The sequence below is a fragment of the Girardinichthys multiradiatus genome, chromosome 22, assembly GCF_021462225.1.
Source record: "Girardinichthys multiradiatus isolate DD_20200921_A chromosome 22, DD_fGirMul_XY1, whole genome shotgun sequence".
NCBI lineage: Eukaryota > Metazoa > Chordata > Actinopteri > Cyprinodontiformes > Goodeidae > Girardinichthys > Girardinichthys multiradiatus.
Window position 1 is genome coordinate 14,055,017 of NC_061814.1, and position 19,830 is coordinate 14,074,846.

At 39.9% G+C, this 19,830-nt stretch overlaps 1 protein-coding gene and 1 non-coding gene across 2 annotated transcripts; both read right to left on the reverse strand.

Annotated features, from left to right (window-relative positions):
• Nucleotides 1-2,772: 2,772 nt before the first annotated feature.
• On the reverse strand, nt 2,773-2,865 carry trnai-uau. Its single transcript is given in 2 exon segments — nt 2,773-2,808; nt 2,828-2,865. It is a non-coding gene; the product is annotated as a tRNA-Ile (tRNA).
• A 5,087-nt stretch (nt 2,866-7,952) lies between these two features.
• Nucleotides 7,953-14,130, reverse strand: malb (mal, T cell differentiation protein b). The gene is made up of 4 exons (XM_047350950.1): nt 13,933-14,130; nt 11,562-11,729; nt 11,338-11,463; nt 7,953-8,511 (listed from the first exon to the last, which is right to left on the reverse strand). The coding sequence occupies exons 1-4, from the start codon at nt 14,020-14,022 to the stop codon at nt 8,437-8,439; spliced, it is 459 nt and encodes a 152-aa protein (XP_047206906.1). The 5' UTR covers nt 14,023-14,130; the 3' UTR covers nt 7,953-8,436.
• Nucleotides 14,131-19,830: the final 5,700 nt, after the last annotated feature.

A 19,830-nucleotide genomic window follows, 5' to 3' on the forward strand; every position in this document is an offset into this window, starting at 1 on the left:
AGCGGAACAATCTGTCAACGTGGTTCACAGGTCACCCACTATAGAGCAGTGCTGAGCTACATCTGCAGAATTCCTAGACTTACGTAAATGTATACTTATTGTGTGATGTAGAATGTCACTAACACTATAAAAAGCTAAAATCAATAATTCTATTAAATACTTGCTCTGACAAGGTTGAGCACATTTCTTCAAAGATAAACTAGTCAGCCAGTAGAACTCCCAGTATAATCAGAAGTAGACAGCAGTGAGCCAAGAACAAGTGCTGGTGGCTACGAAGTTACATCTACTGTTGGAACCTAGATCGTGGACTGAAATCAAACCCAGTGGGATGTGCCAGTAGCCTTGCTGAAAACTCCTTAGAGACATTTGATGCACATTCTAGCTGCATCCTTAAACCAAGTATACCGTGCCAATTGATAGAAATATATGTGGTATTATTGTTTAAAATGTTGATTAGTATGAAAGTACTTCAAATGTTCAGTTTTTACTGAGGTGCTAATTGCTGTAAGACTGAGAACCACTACTGCAGACATGAGCACAATAGGGTTATAAATTGTAACGTTGTTCTAGTGACTTGCAACATGTCTCTTTATTTTATACCGAATTGCTCCACTTGAGGGTTGAACTCACAGCAGCTCAACAACACTGACCCATTGAACCACTGGAGCTTTCGCCTTTTTGTAAGATACTGAAAATCTGTAGTTGGTGAAAATACAGTTATGGACTGATAGTGACCAGTCAAGGGATAGCTTTCTGTAGATTTCTGACAATGAGGAACCCTTTTTATACCCAGAAACATAGTTCTGCCATTTATTGTTATTGCTCAAGATTGACTGAATTGATTCTGTTCTTGTAAAATCTGAAAAGAACACAGCAAAAAGACTAATGACTTCAAAACACCAACTCACAGACAATATTGATTGTAGCACTTACTTATTTCAAGACCTTACATGATGTCTTACATTTCGATGTTAATCAGAATATAAATTTATGGTATATATATCTTGGTTACACCCACAGAAAGTTACAGTCTGTAGTACGCAGGTCCCTTCTCTGTGGACCCAGAATTGAAACGTTCTCAGCTTTAAATTGGTTCAGTCAGACCTACAGGTCCTTCTCAAAATATTAGCATATTGTGATAAAGTTCATTATTTTCCATAATGTAATGATGAAAATTTAACATTCATATATTTTAGATTCATTGCACACTAACTGAAATATTTCAGGTCTTTTATTGTCTTAATACGGATGATTTTGGCATACAGATCATGAAAACCCAAAACTCCTATCTCACAAAATTAGCATATCATTAAAAGGGTCTCTAAACGAGCTATGAACCTAATCATCTGAATCAACGAGTTAACTCTAAACACCTGCAAAAGATTCCTGAGGCCTTTAAAACTCCCAGCCTGGTTCATCACTCAAAACCCCAATCATGGGTAAGACTGCCGACCTGACTGCTGTCCAGAAGGCCACTATTGACACCCTCAAGCAAGAGGGTAAGACACAGAAAGAAATTTCTGAATGAATAGGCTGTTCCCAGAGTGCTGTATCAAGGCACCTAAGTGGGAAGTCTGTGGGAAGGAAAAAGTGTGGCAGAAAATGCTGCACAACGAGAAGAGGTGACCGGACCCTGAGGAAGATTGTGGAGAAGGGCCGATTCCAGACCTTGGGGGACCTGCGGAAGCAGTGGACTGAGTCTGGAGTAGAAACATCCAGAGCCATCGTGCACAGGCGTGTGCAGGAAATGGGCTACAGGTGCCGCATTCCCCAGGTCAAGCCACTTTTGAACCAGAAACAGCGGCAGAAGCGCCTGACCTGGGCTACAGAGAAGCAGCACTGGACTGTTGCTCAGTGGTCCAAAGTACTTTTTTCGGATGAAAGCAAATTCTGCATGTCATTCGGAAATCAAGGTGCCAGAGTCTGGAGGAAGACTGGGGAGAAGGAAATGCCAAAATGCCAGAAGTCCAGTGTCAAGTACCCACAGTCAGTGATGGTCTGGGGTGCCGTGTCAGCTGCTGGTGTTGGTCCACTGTGTTTTATCAAGGGCAGGGTCAATGCAGCTAGCTATCAGGAGATTTTGGAGCACTTCATGCTTCCATCTGCTGAAAAGCTTTATGGAGATGAAGATTTAATTTTTCAGCACGACCTGGCACCTGCTCACAGTGCCAAAACCACTGGTAAATGGTTTACTGACCATGGTATCAATGTGCTCAATTGGCCTGCCAACTCTCCTGACCTGAACCCCATAGAGAATCTGTGGGATATTGTGAAGAGAACGTTGAGAGACTCAAGACCCAACACTCTGGATGAGCTAAAGGCCGCTATCGAAGCATCCTGGGCCTCCATAAGACCTCAGCAGTGCCACAGGCTGATTGCCTCCATGCCACGCCGCATTGAAGCAGTCATTTCTGCCAAAGGATTCCCGACCAAGTATTGAGTGCATAACTGTACATGATTATTTGAAGGTTGACGTTTTTTGTATTAAAAACACTTTTCTTTTAGTGGTCGGATGAAATATGCTAATTTTGTGAGATAGGAATTTTGGGTTTTCATGAGCTGTATGCCAAAATCATCCGTATTAAGACAATAAAAGACCTGAAATATTTCAGTTAATGTGCAATGAATCTAAAATATATGAATGTTAAATTTTCATCATGACATTATGGAAAATAATGAACTTTATCACAATATGCTAATATTTTGAGAAGGACCTGTATATTGTCTTGTTATTATAATATGGCTCCGAAAATCTACTCGGACAAAAAGAAGTGCTCCAGGTGAGGCTTGAACTCACAACCTCGGCATTGCTCAATGTGTACTGCCTTATAAGTACCGTGCGCTGACCGATTGCGCCACTGGAGCTCACAGTGTGCTGCAAGACGCTGAAAATCAAAATCCTTCCAAGCAGAAGGATTCATGTCCATTCAGTTTTCTTCTCTTTCAATACAGGTACATCCCAAAACATTAGAATATTGCATAAAATACAATATTTCTTGCCAGTCATGTCAGATAGTAATACTCATTACATTACATAGAATCATTACAATAGAGTGATATATTCCAAGCCTTTGTTTCTTTTGATGATTATGGCTTACAAGTAAAGAAAACTCAAAAGTCAGGGTCTCAGAAAATTGGAACACTGTGAAAAAGTACATTATTGGTAACTCATGGTGTCACACCCTAATCAGCTAATTAACTCAAAACACCTGCAAAGGTTTCCTGAGCCTTTAAAAGGCCTCTCACTCTGGGTCATAGGCTACACAATGGTGGGGAAGACTGCTGAGTTGACAGATGTCCAGAAAACAGTCATCAACAACCTTCACAAGGAGGGTTAGCCACAAAAGGTCATTGCTGAAGAAGCTGGTTGTTCACAGAGTTCTGTATCCAAGCATATAAACAGAAAATTGAGTGGAAGGAAGCAGCGTGGTAATAAATGGTGCACCAGCAATAGGAAGAACCGCAGCCTTGAGAGGATTGTCAAGCGAAATCCACTTAAGAATTTGAGGACGGAGGCTTCACAAGGAGTGGACTGAGGCTGGAATCGTTGCATCAAGAGCCACACAGACAAATACTAGACATGGGCTGCAAATGCCGCATTCCTCAAGTCACTCCTAAACCAGAGACAAGGTCAGAGGCATCTTACCTGGAGAAAAGGAAGTGGACTATTACTTTAGTTTGTATATTACAGTCTATATTACGCTGGCACCTTCTCTGTGGACCCAGAATTGAAACGTTCTCAGCCTTAAAATTGGTTCATTCAGACCTATATTGTTTTGTTATAATAATATGTGCCCATAATCAACTCTGAAGTAAAGAAGTGCCCCCAGTTGAGGCTTGAACTCACAACCTCACCCTTGTTCAATGTGTACTGCCTTATAAGTACCATATGCTGACCAATTGCACCACTGGAGCTCACAGTGTGCCACCAGATGCTGAATATCAAAATCCTTCCAAGCAGAAAGATTCATGTCCATTCAGTTTTCCTCTCTTTCAATACCTGTGTCCCTAGCAGGTCGTTGAAGATTTGCAGAATGCAGAGAAAACAGTGATGGAATGATAGAGACCAATCTTGAGACTTTAATCCTCAATTGCAACGAGTACGTTTATTTTACATTATATCTAAAAGTAGCACATCATAAAGCGAGACTGCTAAATACCACAACGATAATTAATGAAGTTAAGATGATTTGTCTGTGTGAAGATTTATTATATTATTATTTTTCTTATTGCCAACTATTATAACATAACACTGAGTAAATGCCAATGCTGTGGAAACTGAGAACTAATGTTCTTAATATTGAGAACGTTTTTTCTCAATATTATGGCACCTTGTTTGACAACGAAATCTTTAATTCTGAGAAAGACACTAGTCTCTAATACTGCCTATCTGTTTCAAAAAGGTTTGTTAGAATTCAAATATGATCATAATGAATGTTTATTTTTTGGGTTGTGGTGTTTCTTCATTCTCAGTTTGGAAAATTCTACCTTCTATTATAATTGTGTTTACAGTACAAAATTGCAGTATTGACCTGTATTTCCTGTCCCTGCTAAAGAAAAGCATGATGCTACCACTATCATGTTTCACAATGGGTGGTGGTGTGTTCATGGCAATGTGCCCTACAGGAGGTTTGAACTCACAACCTTTGTCCCCTACATGTCTTGTGCTAAACTGCAGACTTCTTATGGCTTTTTTTTTAACAATGGCTTTCTTCTTGCCATTCATTCAATGAAGGGTAGATTTGTTGTAGCCACAAATAGTGGTTATCTTTTCAACAAATTCTTCCACTTGAGTTGTGGATCTCTGCTGCTCCTCCAGAGGTCCCTTGTCCATTTATCTGGCGCACCTTCATGTCATCCGTTTAAGTAGACAGAAATGTCTTGATAGGTTTGTATTTTATCTATGGGTAGTAGATAGAGTAGTTAGAGTAAAGTGGGCCTGAACAAAAATGTAAACTTCATTTTCAGATTTTTATTTTTTTATTAAAAATATAAAGTGCAAAGGGGTATGAACACTTTTGCATTAATGGTTATCAAAAATGCATAATCTTAGATACAGAACATCCATATAGTTCCAGTCTGTGATTTGGCTACTTTGAGTTAAAGTACCGGACCTCAACTGAGGTTTTAACCCAGCATTTGATTGAATTATTAAGTAGTGAGGTGGCTGATTGCTGAAGTACATGCAGTAAACTTAACAGGAGAGGCAGCAAACTCACAACCTCATTTTGCTCTACAGAAGGGACAGTTTTCACTTAAGAATGGGAAGACAAGTTTCGCTCCAGGAGAGATTTGAACTTATGACCTTAGCATTTCTACACACAGTGCTGCCTTGTAAGTACTGTGCTATGCCCAGTTGCATCACTGAAACCTGCGATAGCTGCATGACTGAATACATGTGCATAATATAAAACAAAATACTGTACTGACTTTGTTATTGTTATCATCTATAAATAACTCTATAGACTTTGATTAGAAAACAATGGGTGAATGCATTTTTTACAGAGTCTCTTCTGATCAGTTTAACAAAATGTGCACAAGCATTTATGACAAAATACACTTGATTAGGCTCAGTGTAACCATAAATTGTTGCTGCTCACTTCATTAAAAAGAAAAGCAAAAAGTCATATGAATGATTAAATGTTTTTAAGGCAACATGCACAGGGTTTCTGAGGTTTCAGTGTTGAACAACATTAAGTCACCATTTTGGACAAAGAAAATTATTACAGTTCACCGAGACTTATTTTTGATAATGCATTCTCTCTCTTGCAGGTTGCTCCTTCCCTCTTTTCTTCTTGTCCAAGAACTTCTCTGTTATGTTTTGAAATACTTGCCACAGACGTGGCAAAAAACGTGTTTTTGGGTCTTTATTCGACAAATCAGTAAACCGGTGAACTAATCAGCTCAACAAAACCAAAGCCGAGTTATTGTGTCATCATGGTGGACTGACTGTTTACAGCTGAGTCAGTCATGGTGATTGGTTTGACTGTTTTCGTTACATCTAACTAACCTCTAAAAGATGTCCAATGATTAATAGATAATGAGTACTCTACTTTAATTATGGTTTGCTGCTATTTATTAATACAATTACACATCAGGATTGAGAGCTGGGGACAGATTAACAGGAAGTTAACTCTTACGACACAGAAACAAAAGTGACAAACTTATAGGTGCACCACCATGTGCAGTAACTACATTCAAAGCAATACCGTCACTGTTTGGACCTTACCTGGCTTTCCTTAATATTATTTTACCACACAAACAGAGTAACAGCTGCTGGACCAAATCACAGCTGAGCTATTTTTCTGCAGGATGTCTACTTTCTGGTTTATCTTGGATCCGCAGCCTTGACCCATCAAGGAAACTGTCGACTGTGTGATCCCACTGGACAGGATCTGAAACTGCTTTCAAGCCACAGAGTTTGATAAGTTTATTTTTGGAACTTTTAAAGTTCTGACCTGGCTTATCTCCTTCAACTAGGGTAAAGGTAACTGTTTTACTGCCCATTTGAAGCATTTTATGGCAATAACTTGTTTTTCTCTTTTTATTTTTCCCTAGATTGCTATGTTCCTATCTCTACCTGAATTTATTAAAATCTTAAAGTAGCTGCAGCAGCTGGCATGTGTATGCTCTCCTTGTGAATGCAAAGGTTCTTGGCTGGGTGTCCTCCCACAGTCCAAAAAACATTAAGTTAAAAGCCTTTAGACATGGTTTAAGCCCCTGTGGATGAACTGGTGCCCTGCACTGGGACCCTGTTATGATCACCATTATAGAAAAGGAATCATTCCTTTTAACCCATATATGACTTGTTTAGTAATCCTGGTGTTGGATTATTTTGTTTATTCTGCCCTCTGCTAGCCTTGACATTACGTTAGCTCAAAACAGTGTACTGTGTCCGATCTGCAACCAACCCTGTGGTGTTAAAGGATGCCCAGGCTGCACTGGTGGATATTATTTCCAGGAGTTGGTTGGCACAATAACCTATATGGGGTTGTTTTAACTCAGCTGTTTCAAAGATGCTTTATCTCTCCTATTTTATCACTGTCCTCTATATAGTCCACTATCTTAAAACATAAGGAACTCATTTTGGAACATTTGACTTGTTGTGTATACTTTACATGTGGTTAAGGGTTCCTTTCCAAAGTCAAAACATGCTAATGCAGAAGGAGGGATTATTGTAATCACTAGATACAATGGACTGATTACTTGCCACCCTTTTAGCTTCAAAAGGTCAACTGAATTTGGCCCTGTTGGACTACAATTAGAATGTATTGGAATGTATGAATAGTATGTAGTTGGATCTGAATCTGACTACATTTAGGCCAGTGTGTTCTTTTTATTTTACCTACATGTTTCTTCTGACAGGAAGTAATTTTAATGTTTTGGAATGGGCCAGCCAGACTTTTGACTTGAATCTGTGGGAGGAGTTAAAGATTAGGGTGATGGCAAGGGGGCCTGCCAAACTGAACACTTGGAGCTTGATCGCCAAAGATAAATTGTCAAAATACCAGTGGAAAGATGCAAAAAGCTCACTAGCCAGGGTTGTAAATAATATTTTGGATTGTGATGGACCTAAATTTGGACCAAATTAGATTTTGTGTAACTGGATGTGAATTTGACCTGTGCAGGATATAACCTGCCTCTGATATGGTTGTGAGTTAATTTTTTAATCAATAAGCTCATTTTAATTTACCTTCTCATTAAACAGCCTGCAGTGTCAATGTCTGTCCAAAACACACATACAATGTGTAGCTAAACTATAATCATTTGTTTCTTTGTTGTAAATCTTATTTTAAAAAACATAGATGATCTAACTAAGTGGCAAATAAAAAACAGACACTTTAGAATGAGTTTCATTCCAGTTTTCTATAATTACATTAAACATCAGTCAATAACAGGATTAATTCCTTGAAATATAGGAAAAACAATTCTCAAATAATGAATGATCAAGGGCCCTTTTAGATATTTTATTAAGATTTTCATAGATAATACAATTATAGAAGTTTCATTTTCCAAACTGACATTTTCTAGTTTTAAACTATATACAGTATTTGCCTGATCACATACAAAAAGACATCTCTACATATTAAGTCTTCATTTCTATACCCTATTTCCACTGCTCTAAACTGCTTGGTGCTCAAGTTCAGGAAGCCTCAAACCAAACAACAAAATGCTTTGTAACACAACAGAATGGGGATCAAAAGCTTTTTATGAGCCTGTGAACTTGTGAGCTGATGACAACATTTTAAATGAGAAAAGACTATAAGGCAGGAATAAAAAGATTTGAATTTGACTGAACTTAATGTTGGTTTTTGTGTCCACCCATATGTGAATGCATTGTGAAAATAAACGTTTCTGTGTATGTGCATGCAAGGGTGAACATAGACGATGACTGCGATGATGATCTGTACTTCTTGCAGGTTAGCCCTTCGCTCCTCAGAAGTATTTCCATCGGATGGCAGAGAGGATGGCGTGGATAAAGTAGAGGAGTGTGGCCACAAAGGCAAACACCTTAAAAAGCAAACACAAAACATAAAGCCTAAACGTTAGAACAGTTTGAGTGGAATATTGTTACTGATGGGGGGATACTATGGGTTTAATGACCATCACATGGCTAATTTGACTGTTTTTTTTATCTAACTTTTATCTAAAAGATGTCCCATTATCGATGGAAACTGTTGCCTCAGTAAGTACATACATCTCTCAGAATGGTGCCTCAGGTGCCTCAGACTTAATCATATATACACCTTGGTTAACTCCCAAAAGGATTCCCTGCAGCATCAATATGAATATAAAAAACTAAAACAATGTCATAATAACCAGTTTTAGATATGAAATGTAGACATAAATAAGAAAAAGTGGACACAACATTTAATATTGTGATTCAAATGACTGCAGCTCCTCCTGCTATGCCAGCCTCTGTGCAATCTGACCTGTGCATCCTACTGGGTTTCTGCAGGGCAAAATCATAATTTCAATCATTTTTTTTATATAGGCAGTCATTAGAGAGACATCTCATGAGCAAAGTTTGGTGTTCAGTTATCTAATTGTCAACTAATAGAGACACACTGAAAACCCTTGCCTTACTTTTTGTCTGTACCTTTTTAACTGTAGGATTAGATGATTATATTTATTTAAAAGTCGCAAAATAAATATTTAGGATGACATTCAATTACATAGAATCTGCTGACTTTTGTATGTTCAGGTAAAGTAATGTGGGCTTTTTTGTGTAATTTGTAACATCAACTTATTTTTCTTTTAGAACAAAAAGTGTGATTGGGCCCAGTATGACAGTTGTTGTATTTGACAAATAGAATAACACAAAATGTATTTTTTCTTAAATGTTTTGGCACTAGAGGCCTTTGTTCTTTAGTGACTGGACATAAAGAAGGGCAAGGAAATCAAAACCTGGACAGTTGCGCTGAGGATTGTAGCATTCACAAAGGTGTGCCTGATCAACCACTGAGGCATTTGGCGCACCAAAATACAAATTCTAATATCAGACAAAGATAGCCAAAGTAATTTCAAAATGCAGTTGTCAAATATTGGGAAAAAAGCTATCCAAATCAACCTGGCCTTATGTGAAACATAAATTGCACTGAAACCCAATAGCTGGTTGTGCCACCCTTGGCAGCAACAATTGCCATCATGTGTTTGCGATAACTGGTAGTAGTTGCCACAGGTCAAAACATCTTAATTGGATGTAATTTGGACTTAATTTTGTTAAGTTTGGATTTTCTGGTAGAGAGCTAAGTCTGTGGTTTCATCAGTTATAGTAAGTCATCCAGTTTCTCAAGAAGCAAGGCAGCCCCAGATCCTCATGCTACCAAAACATTTGACTGTCAGTATTTTTATGAAATGCTGTGTTGTTGTGTATTATTAACTTAGTGCCACACACCTTCCAAGTCTTTCCCCCAAAAGTCTTGGATCAAGACAAGATTTTGTTTGGTAAATGTGAGATTTTTAGGTCAGCAGTGATTTAGGCCTTGGAAACATGGAGGCTATTTTAACACAGTCTTTTTCTTATTGTTGAATCATGAAAAACTGATTATAATTAAGGCAATTGAGGCCTGTTGTCCTGGAAATGTTTTTTAGCTCCTCGACGAGTCATTGATGTGCTCTTGGAGTAATTTTGATTGCCCAGCCACTTCTGGGAACTTTCACCATTGTTTCCTATTTTATCTGTTTCTGTAAAAAGCTCCAAAGCTACTTCTAGGTGTTTGGCACTCAGGTGAACCACAGAGAGCCATTAGAGAAATAGAAATATTCTCAATAAAGGATATTTTTATTTCTACATTGAACACAAATTTTATAATAGCTATGTCTGTGGTTCACTTGAGTCCCAAAGCGCTAAAGATGGGTTTGGAGCTGTTTCCATAGCGCCAGATGTGTTGAAATGTCTTTATATCAGGACATGAAGTGTTGCTTTTTGAGATCTTTTTCAGTCTAATTTATGCTGTCACACAGGTGCAATTAAGTAATTCGCTGGTTCTACGGGTCTGGCAGTCATTATACCTGGTTGTCGCTAATTAAAAGACATCAGCTGTGATAAATGACATTTATTGATGATTTGATGGATGGAATTGGGGGGACAGGATTATACTCTCATATTGGGCTTGGTTGGTCCAGATATTTTTTTAACATAGTGAAGATGAAGTCATACATTGAAAAATGGATTTTGTATTTTATCTTTGTCTGATGTTACATGTTTGACAATCTGAAAAAATTAAACGTGACAAAAAAGCAAAAACTGGAGAAATCTGTAATGGATCGAATACTTTTTCACAGAACTATATTGAAAAATGCACAGTACCTGTTAAGTACATTTAAAGGAAAATCAAGCCCCGTCAAATTCACAGTCTTCTACTGCATCAGGACGTAGCAATTATTTTGCCATTACGTCAACAGTGGGGATTTTTCTTTTTTTTTCTTTATGTATTTATTCAGATCAGGTGATGTGTGTCATTGTGTCATCACATTTCAGTGGCATAAACCATCACTTCCATGACAGTCATGTCTATTTGAGATATGTACTGCATGGTGTCTGAGAGTTGTGAAGCTCATGTCACAAAGTTTTTAAAAATGCGATAAACTCTGTGACATTCAGGATTAGCTAGAGAATAAATTGTGTATGCTAAAGTATTAGAAGAATAAGAAGACGATGCTGGAGGTTTATCTACCTATGGCAGCATATCTACCTGTGCCATTGAAACACAATGCAGATATACAATAGTATAAATATGAGTTTTGGCCAAGAATAACATTTAATAGACAGTATTTGAGTACAATAAGGGAGATACCGTAAATTGTTTAAAAATAAGAAGTAAAACATCTCACCACTGCTGCAACATTAATCTGGTAGAATTGTAAACCCAATGTTTCTTTGAGCACCAAGGTAATGAAAGCCAAATCAACCCCTGCACTGAGATAGAAGAGCACTGCCAGTCCATGGTAGACAAAGTCCTGCACATACAAAAGAAATACATACCTATTACCATCAGTTTTCTTCTTCTGTCTTTTTTTTTTAATCTTAAATGTGCATTGTTATTTTTTACTCTTACAGCAGCAGCCCAGCCAGAACTGTTCTTGTGACAGCCAGCAGCAAACAAGATCATCCACAGGAAGGTCATGACGAAGCAGAAGACAGAGACAAACATCACCCACCCCAAAGGGTTTTGTGGTTGCACATGGTTCGACGCCACCAGAATCCACACCAAACCTCCAAAGACCTTGACAGAACAAATTGGGAGAAAGCTTCAATAGCATTTTTGTAGGTTTGATCCTAAATACACCATTTGTTTTTAGAACCAGTGTCAAAAAAATTTTACTCTTAAGAGATTATTCCGTATTTTCTTTAAGTAGTAGTAGTAGTTAATTTTGAATATTGATGGAGAAAGTAAATTACAATTCTGGTCAGCATTTTACACCGAATCATCATCAGCATAGATGCCCTATTATTTGGGTTTTTTATGATGCATTTGAATAATTTTCTCCAGAGTGGAACAATTATATGTCAATCAACTTCAGCGAATTTTAAAAACTAGAATAGAGTGCACACGTTCAGATTTCAGATTTCCCCTGACCCACATCAAATCTAAATCATTATTATTATAAATTATTCATGCTCAAGTTTATACATAAAGCCTACTAATCTTTGGTTGGAGCAAATTTAAAGAAACCAGTATGGTTTTGTAGCAATTTAACAAGGTTCTGGCATAATTCTGGCTTATATTTGACTACTCTTCTAAGTATCTAAGTACAATTGGCAGTGTTTGTTCAAATATGTTGATTTCAATGCAAAGACCTGGTCTTTAGGCATAGACAATAGATTTTTAGAAGGGTTAAGGTTTGGACCATACCAGAGGGTTAGTAATAACCTGCTTAACCCATCCCAAAAACAGATTTTATGTTAGTCTGGGATTGTTGTCCTTTTGGATCACCCATCTGTGTCAAAGTTTCTCTTATCTGAACCATATTGTCATCCCAGATGAAAAACAATTAGTTAGACTCTCTAGCAACAGGTCAGAAAACACCAAGGTTCAAGCGTCTTAAAGTGGAAGCTGCTGAAACACCAATGTCTATAAAATTTGCTCTGTAGCCCCATAAAACTACATACGTTTCACTAACACCAAACTATGGCAGTGCATGAAATTAAACAACAGTAATAGAAAGAGGGACAAATAATAGGCTTAAAGACAATTGAAAAGTACAGAGTGAAATGGTCTTTCACCATACCCTTCATGTCTCTGTGCCAGTCTAAATCATTGTATTCTTCCATATATTTGCTCAAATAACCACTTTTAGAGCAATTTACAATTGATTGGTCACAAGTCACTGGACTTCTTATCTATGGAGACTACTATATTCTTATTTAATGTGGTTTCTGAAGTCTTTTGTATTCATTTTTAACCTCCATTTGCCCAAACAATGAGGAGAGAGCCATCAGATTCTTATATTCTTGATTGAAATGATGAAAACATCTAAGCAAATTAATAAACAAAGAAAAATGCTGCATATTTTCTTAGATAAGATAAGATGGGAACTCTGGGTGGCTCTAATATTCTAAATAGGCTCTTAGAGAAAGGAAAAACTACAATATTTGAATTAAATTGTACCTAGTGTGTTTGGATTAAAATGAGATCATCAAATTTTATTGTTTTGATTGAACAGGACTGAAATTAAATGAAATGAGCTAGAATGAGTTTGTGTATTGGCATGATTGACATTACTTTAGGAATAATTTGTCACTGTATACTCAAATAAGTCTAAAGATGATAATTGTATGAATTCTCTCCTTATTGGTCTCTCTTACTTTATAATAATTGTTATTTTTTTACATTTATTTAACTTATATTTTATTTAATTATTTATTTAATAATTTTTTCTATTGTCTTCAGTAAAATGGAGAGTTTTCCACATTCTTTCTTAGACAGGTAACAGAGACTGAAATGTGAGAGGTAAACTGATGTAGGCACTCCTACCATATTACAAAATGTTGAACGATTTTAATTCAAATGCTCAGAAACATTTATGTTAAGTAAGAAGTAAAGCTTAAGTAACCAAACAGATACACTTATCAAACTTTTCTGTGTGTTAATGAACTATTTTGGAGCAATTTGTATGCATAATGTTTGTTCTAATTGTGCCCTAAAGTTCTTTCTTATTGTTACTTTACTTATATATATTACTACATTTATTGATGTTGCATCACATGGATTATCAAAAATGAAAGAAATGTTTTATGTTTTCCTTTTGGACTAAAAAGACTAAACCTAAAGCCGATGTTAACATAAACGTGGCACTTGTGATTCATTTTATTGAAAGGTTGTCAAGGAATTTAAAATATCTCAACTAATGAATTACAATACAGCATCCAAAAGGGACAGAATCCCCATATAACTAACTTAAAAAGAAGAAGAATTTTCCACTCACCAGTTCAGGCAGATATAGTATATCCGGGACTGTGGTGCATATTCCCATTCCACTGGGCAGCGTCCCCGACTGAGCTGTGGTAGCAGCCATCTCTCTTTGTTTCTTCTTCCAGTGCCAAGCCAACACCAAGTGAACTACCACCTGGTCTCCTCTGAACTAACGGAGCAGCAGCAGGTGTAACTGAGCCTTATACCTAAGCCAGGTTTATCAGACAAACCTGTTCTTCTATTGTGTGTGTGTGTGTGTGTGTGTGTGTGTGGGATCCCTTCCCACAACCTAACCCAGACACACCCTTCCTACAAGCACCCAGCCTGCTTGGAGGTTTAACAGGAGCTGATGAGCTGTGACTGACTTTTGAAACATCTACAGGAGGAATTTTGTGACCCCACAACGGTTACTGCTGTTGTTGAATAAAGAAGTAACTCAATGTGTTTTCAGGTAACAGTAATACTGTGGCCATCACTGGTCTCTTTGGCCTCTATTTGTTTTTCACACAAGGTTTAAACAAGGTTTCCTTCTACAGAAAAGAACTGTATCCTAGTGAAACATTTATGTGTTGACCTCTCAACCAAAAGGCTTTATTTTTCTGATTACACGAGTTTATGTAATTACTGAGTCACACGATTGTCCCCTATGTAATAAGTAATCGGCAATCCTTAGCAAATACTTTAGTAAGCTCTGAAGTCTCTTTGAGCCTTGTTTGCATTTGAGAATGTGTCATCCATATAAAAACTGGATTGCCTAAGCCAGGCTAACTGATTAGAGCAGGAAAATGTTATAGTGTTTTTTTTAACACTTCTGACCCAATCAGCACTGGCATAGTGAGATCTTTTAAAGCTCATTCCTTTTTTATGGTCATTTATTCAGGTCAGCTGGTTAGTTTCTGGATGCATAAGATTCACACAAAAACTGCAGCCCAAATGCTGGGTTTATGCATTCGGGACAGAAGTTGAATAATTTTAACTAAACATCATGTCAAAAATGGTCACTAAGTTAGCTGGACTAGAGAAGAGATTAAAAGCATCATCATCGTTTTTATCACCCACTGTCATTTTGTACTGGACAACCGGATCAAACATCACAGGTCCTCTTTACAGGATGAAATAATAAAAAGGAAGTAAAATGATACTAACGATATAACGACGCATCAAGCCAGCCGCCATCTTGGTTCCTGAAGCATGGAAGTCTGGTAGCAAGCTGAACAAATACAACTACAAATACAATCACCATCAGTTTTCAATTGACTGTTAAGCAGTTTGATTTGCCACAAAGTTGGGCATGTGTTTCATATAAAACACTAACAAAAACTTAAGATTTTACATTAAAAAATACCATTTATGTCTAGCTTATATGAAATAAACTTATGTTAATGTTTTTCATAAGGGTATACTATTTTCATACTGTGCGGTGTGATTTTAATTGTATTTTTTTCACAAAAATGTTGTTATTCTAAACTATACATTGTATTATGTTCGAAACATTACACCAGGTTGATGCTGTAAATGAGGACCAGTTCTCAGTCATCTCACCTGGTTAAATAAAGGTTAAATAAAGAAAATAAATATCAGTTGGGATCATATATAGTACCTTCTGATAAACATGTTTTTGTCAAAGTGAGAATGATTGATCAAAAACTAGAATCATTCAACACAGTTTAACATATATTTCATTCTGATGATCGGTTTATAAAACAAAGTAGATATACTTCAATCATTTGTTAATACAAGTCTTATTAGACATTATGATGTTAATTACTTCATTTTTTATTTGATCATCTTTTAATTAAATTAAAAAAAGAACAATCAAGGCAGTCACGCAATTGTTACCTTTGTTATCTTAAAAAAATAAAGAAATAAAAGTCTTAGGTTTTAAAACCAGCTCAGGCTTTCCTGTTTGGAGCATGCACGATCTCCTCCATGTATGGACTGATAAAAATCATTCATCTTAAGCCAAATAGCAATATTATAGATTATTCTTTTTAACCCTCTGTTTGGCAGCCTCAACATCCGACATTAGCTGCTTTAACCTGTTTGTGTTGAAAACATAATCCTTTGTGTTGAGTCAAACCCATAACCCAGCCTTGTTGTATTAAATCAACCTGACCAAAAGAAAATGAATACAAAATAGTTTTGATCTGAACGCAGCAGTTCTCAGTTACTGAACACTTACTGAATATATAATTGTCATATTGCTCCAATTACAGGATCAGAATCAGAATCAGAATCAGAATCAGAAAAGCTTTATTGCCAAGTACGTTTTTGGACATACAAGGAATTTGTTTTGGCGTAGTCGGTGCAATACAATACAAATTAAAAAGTATAAACATATCTACAATATAATATAAATATATGTGCACAGTTTTAAGTGAGTGAGAGTAAGTATAGAGCAGTATAAGATCCAAGAGCAATACAACAGTGCAGATGATCATTGTGCAAGTATGGCAGTGCAAGTAAGCAGGAGTCCAAGCTGAGCGTCAATGTAACGCATAGAGTTGCAGGTTACAGGTGTCCTGTCAGCAAAAAAAGGGTGGGGGTGGGGAAGGGGGAGTGTCAGTGTGGTTTCCGGGCTTTGTTAACAAGGCTGGTGGCAGATGGGAAAAAACTGTTCTTGCGGCGTGAGGTTTTGGTCCGGATGGACCGCAGCCTCCTGCCAGAGGGGAGAGTTTCAAAGAGTCTGTGACCGGGGTGGGAGGGATCAGCCAGAATCTTCCCTGCCCGCTTCAGGGTCCTGGAGGTGTACAGTTCCTGGAGCGACAGTAGACTGCAGCCAATCACCTTCTCAGCAGACCGAATGACACGCTGCAGCCTGCCCTTATCCTTGGCTGTAGCAGCGGCGTACCAGATGGTGATGGAGGAGGTGAGGATGGACTCAATGATGGCTGTGTAGAAGTGCACCATCATAGTCTTTGGCAGGTTGAATTTCTTCAGCTGCCGCAGGAAGGTGTCGTCTGCAAACTTCAGAAGCTTGACAGACTGGTGACTGGAGGTGCAGCTGTTGGTGTACAGGGAGAAGAGCAGAGGAGAGAGAACACAGCCTTGGGGGGAACCGGTGCTGATGGTCAGGGAGTCAGAGACGTGCTTCCCCAGCCTCACGCGCTGCTTCCTGTCAGACAGGAAGTCAGTGATCCACCTGCAGGTGGAGTCGGGCACACTCAGCCGGGAGAGCTTCTCCTGTAGCAGAACTGGGACGATGGTGTTGAAGGCAGAGCTGAAATCCACAAACAGGATCCTGGCATAGGTTCCTGTGGAGTCCAGGTGCTGGAGGATGAAGTGAAGGGCTAGGTTGACTGCATCATCTACAGACCTGTTGGCTCTGTAGGCAAACTGCAGGGGGTCCAGGAGGAGGTCGGCGATGAACGAGTTCTACTGCCGCTTTGAAAGACAAAGGGACAGTCCTGCAACCATCCCCCACGACAAACGGGGAGTTTCCACGGCTCTGCTGCCAGCAGGCTGATTATCTCGGAATACCATGACTTTGCAGGCCAACGGGGTGCTCCCAAAATTAGGGACAGACCCTGCTTGCTCACCCTCTCTAGTACAGGTAGTATCATTTCCACTGGGGGGAATGCATACAGGAGTACATTGGGCCATGGATGAGCCGGGGCATCCACTCCCAGCGGAGCATCCTGATCTGTTATGGAAAAGAACAGAGGACAGTGGGCGTTGGCTCTGGTGGCAAAAAGATCTATTGCTGCTGTCCCAAACAGACACCATATCTGCGCCACCACGGAAGGGTGAAAGCCCCCCACCCCCTCAGGGAGGCATCCGTGGATACCACCTTGCGAAAGGTTACTCTCCCTATTGGCGAACCTCGGCACAACAGTCCTGGTTCCCGCCAAGGGCTGAGAGCCGACATACAGGCAGTGGTTATCGTTAGCTTTCTGCTGCGGTGACGCCATGCACACAACCGGTGAGAGCGGGTCCACCGCTGGAACGGGCGCATCTTCAGTAGACCGAGTGGTACTACTGCAATCATAGATGCCATCATACCCATCAATTGTAAGATAGTCTGGAAACATAGTTTGTGTCCCAACTGAAACTGAGCGCTTTTCTGAGAGTTTACCAAAAATCCTAGGGCCTGAATGTGTGACAGAACCCGAGACAGCTGCACTGTCGCCTGCTCTCTGGAACTGGCTATTAAAGCTCAGTCGTCCAGGTATGTTAAAATGCGGACGCCTGTTTCTCTGAGAGGTGCTAGCGCTGCCTCTACACATTTTGTAAAGGTGCGAGACGCTAGAGACAGACCGAAAGGCAGTACGAGGTACTTGTACGCCTTGCCCTCAAAGGCGAATCTCAGAAACTGTCTGTGGTCCGGGTGTATCGCTACGTGAAAGTAAGCGTCTGTCAGGTTGATCGTGGTGAACTAATCGCCCGGGCTGATAGCACTCAGAAGCTGCTTGAGTGTTAACATTTTGAACTTGTATGTTCGGAGGTATTTGTTCAGAACTCTCAAGTCCAGGATTGGACAAAGCCCGCCCCATTTTTCGGAACAACAAAATAACGGCTGTACCAACCTCTGATCATGTCCGACTCGGGAACCGCATGGATAGCTCCTTTTACCAACAGTGTATTTATCTCCTCTCTCAGAACCTCTGCTGCTTGGGCCATTACCGCCGTGTTTACCACGCCAGCAAAGCGGGGTGGTCTCTGGCGAAACTGTAAACGGTAACCCATAGCAACGGTCCTCTCCACCCAAGGTTGGAGTGTGCATGCGCGCCACATATGGAGACGTGAAGCCAGGCAACTGGCCTGCGGCACTGTTGGTGGAACGGTGCTGCCCTCTCCCGACGTGCGAGAGAGGTGCAGCCTCATTTGGCTGACACCTGCAGCCCTTTGATTTTGACTTTTTTTCATAGAAAAAACTGTCTTTATTGAAACATTTGGAGCATCCATACAAACATTTGGAATAACTGCAGTGCTCAGAAACACATTCAACGCAACCAAACTGGGGGCTTTTAGTGCAAATACATTTGTTGGGAAATTGTGCTTGGGAGACTGTGTGGGGGAAACGCAGCGCCTCTTGGGACTAGACAACACCAGCAAAACATCTTTTGGACAGCACTCGCCGAAAACTCCCTGCTCCTGAAACTTCTGAATCCCGAGTCCCACAGCTAGGAGGACTGTGTCTTCTTCTTCCGGAACATCGAGTCCCTCTGGAGCCCCGGAGGAGGACCCCTGCTCCAGCCCGTCTTTCGGGGAGCTTGGCCATGGTTCTGTGGTTGTGCCGTCTGAGGGCTCAAGCTCACGGGCTGCGTCATCCTCTTCGGTGGGGGTGGCGGTACAGCTGGTTTGCGAGTGCCCGAGCTGGATTTGGGTCTCACATCTCGCCTGGGGATGATACTGCGCAGTGCTTCGGTCTGCTTTTTCCTCAGCTCGAATTTCGCCTGTATGGCGTCAAGAGATTGCCCAAACAGCCCGTCGGCTACCAGCGGTTCATCCAGGTAGACGGCTCCATCTCTATCCGGGATGTCGGAGAGCATTAGCCACAGGTGCCTTTGCGCAACCACCGTTGATGCCATCCCTCTGCCCAGTGACAGCGCTGCACAGCGGGATACACGGAGGATATAGTCAGCGGTGATTCTCACCTCATTCAAGAGTGGCATCACAGGATTCTCCGGCGATGTTGTGGCTCCAAGCTCCGCCAAGCGCATAGCTTGGTATGTTTGCAGCATGGTAATGGAGCTCAGGGCACGAGCGGTGGTCGCTTGAGCCCTGTAGATTTTCTCCAATTGAGCAGTGGAGAACCTACAGTGCTTAGACGGAAGCGATGTTGGACCACCCACACCATGATTTTGGGACGGGGCCAGATATGCTGCCAAAGACGGTTCCATAGGCGGAATATTCACCAGTCCGGCTTTTTCGGCACCTTCCAGGTCCAGATTATGTCCATAACCCGGTA

Coding starts and splice junctions, on each gene's coding strand:
- malb (XM_047350950.1), bottom strand. CDS start 14,022: ATGGCTGCTACCACAGCTCAGTCGGGGACGCTGCCCAGTGGAATGGGA. Junction 11,730..13,932: donor TACTATATCTGCCTGAACTG/GTGAGTGGAAAA, acceptor TGTTCTGTCAAG/GTCTTTGGAGGTTTGGTGTG. Junction 8,512..11,337: donor AGATTAATGTTGCAGCAGTG/GTGAGATGTTTT, acceptor TTGCTTTTTAAG/GTGTTTGCCTTTGTGGCCAC.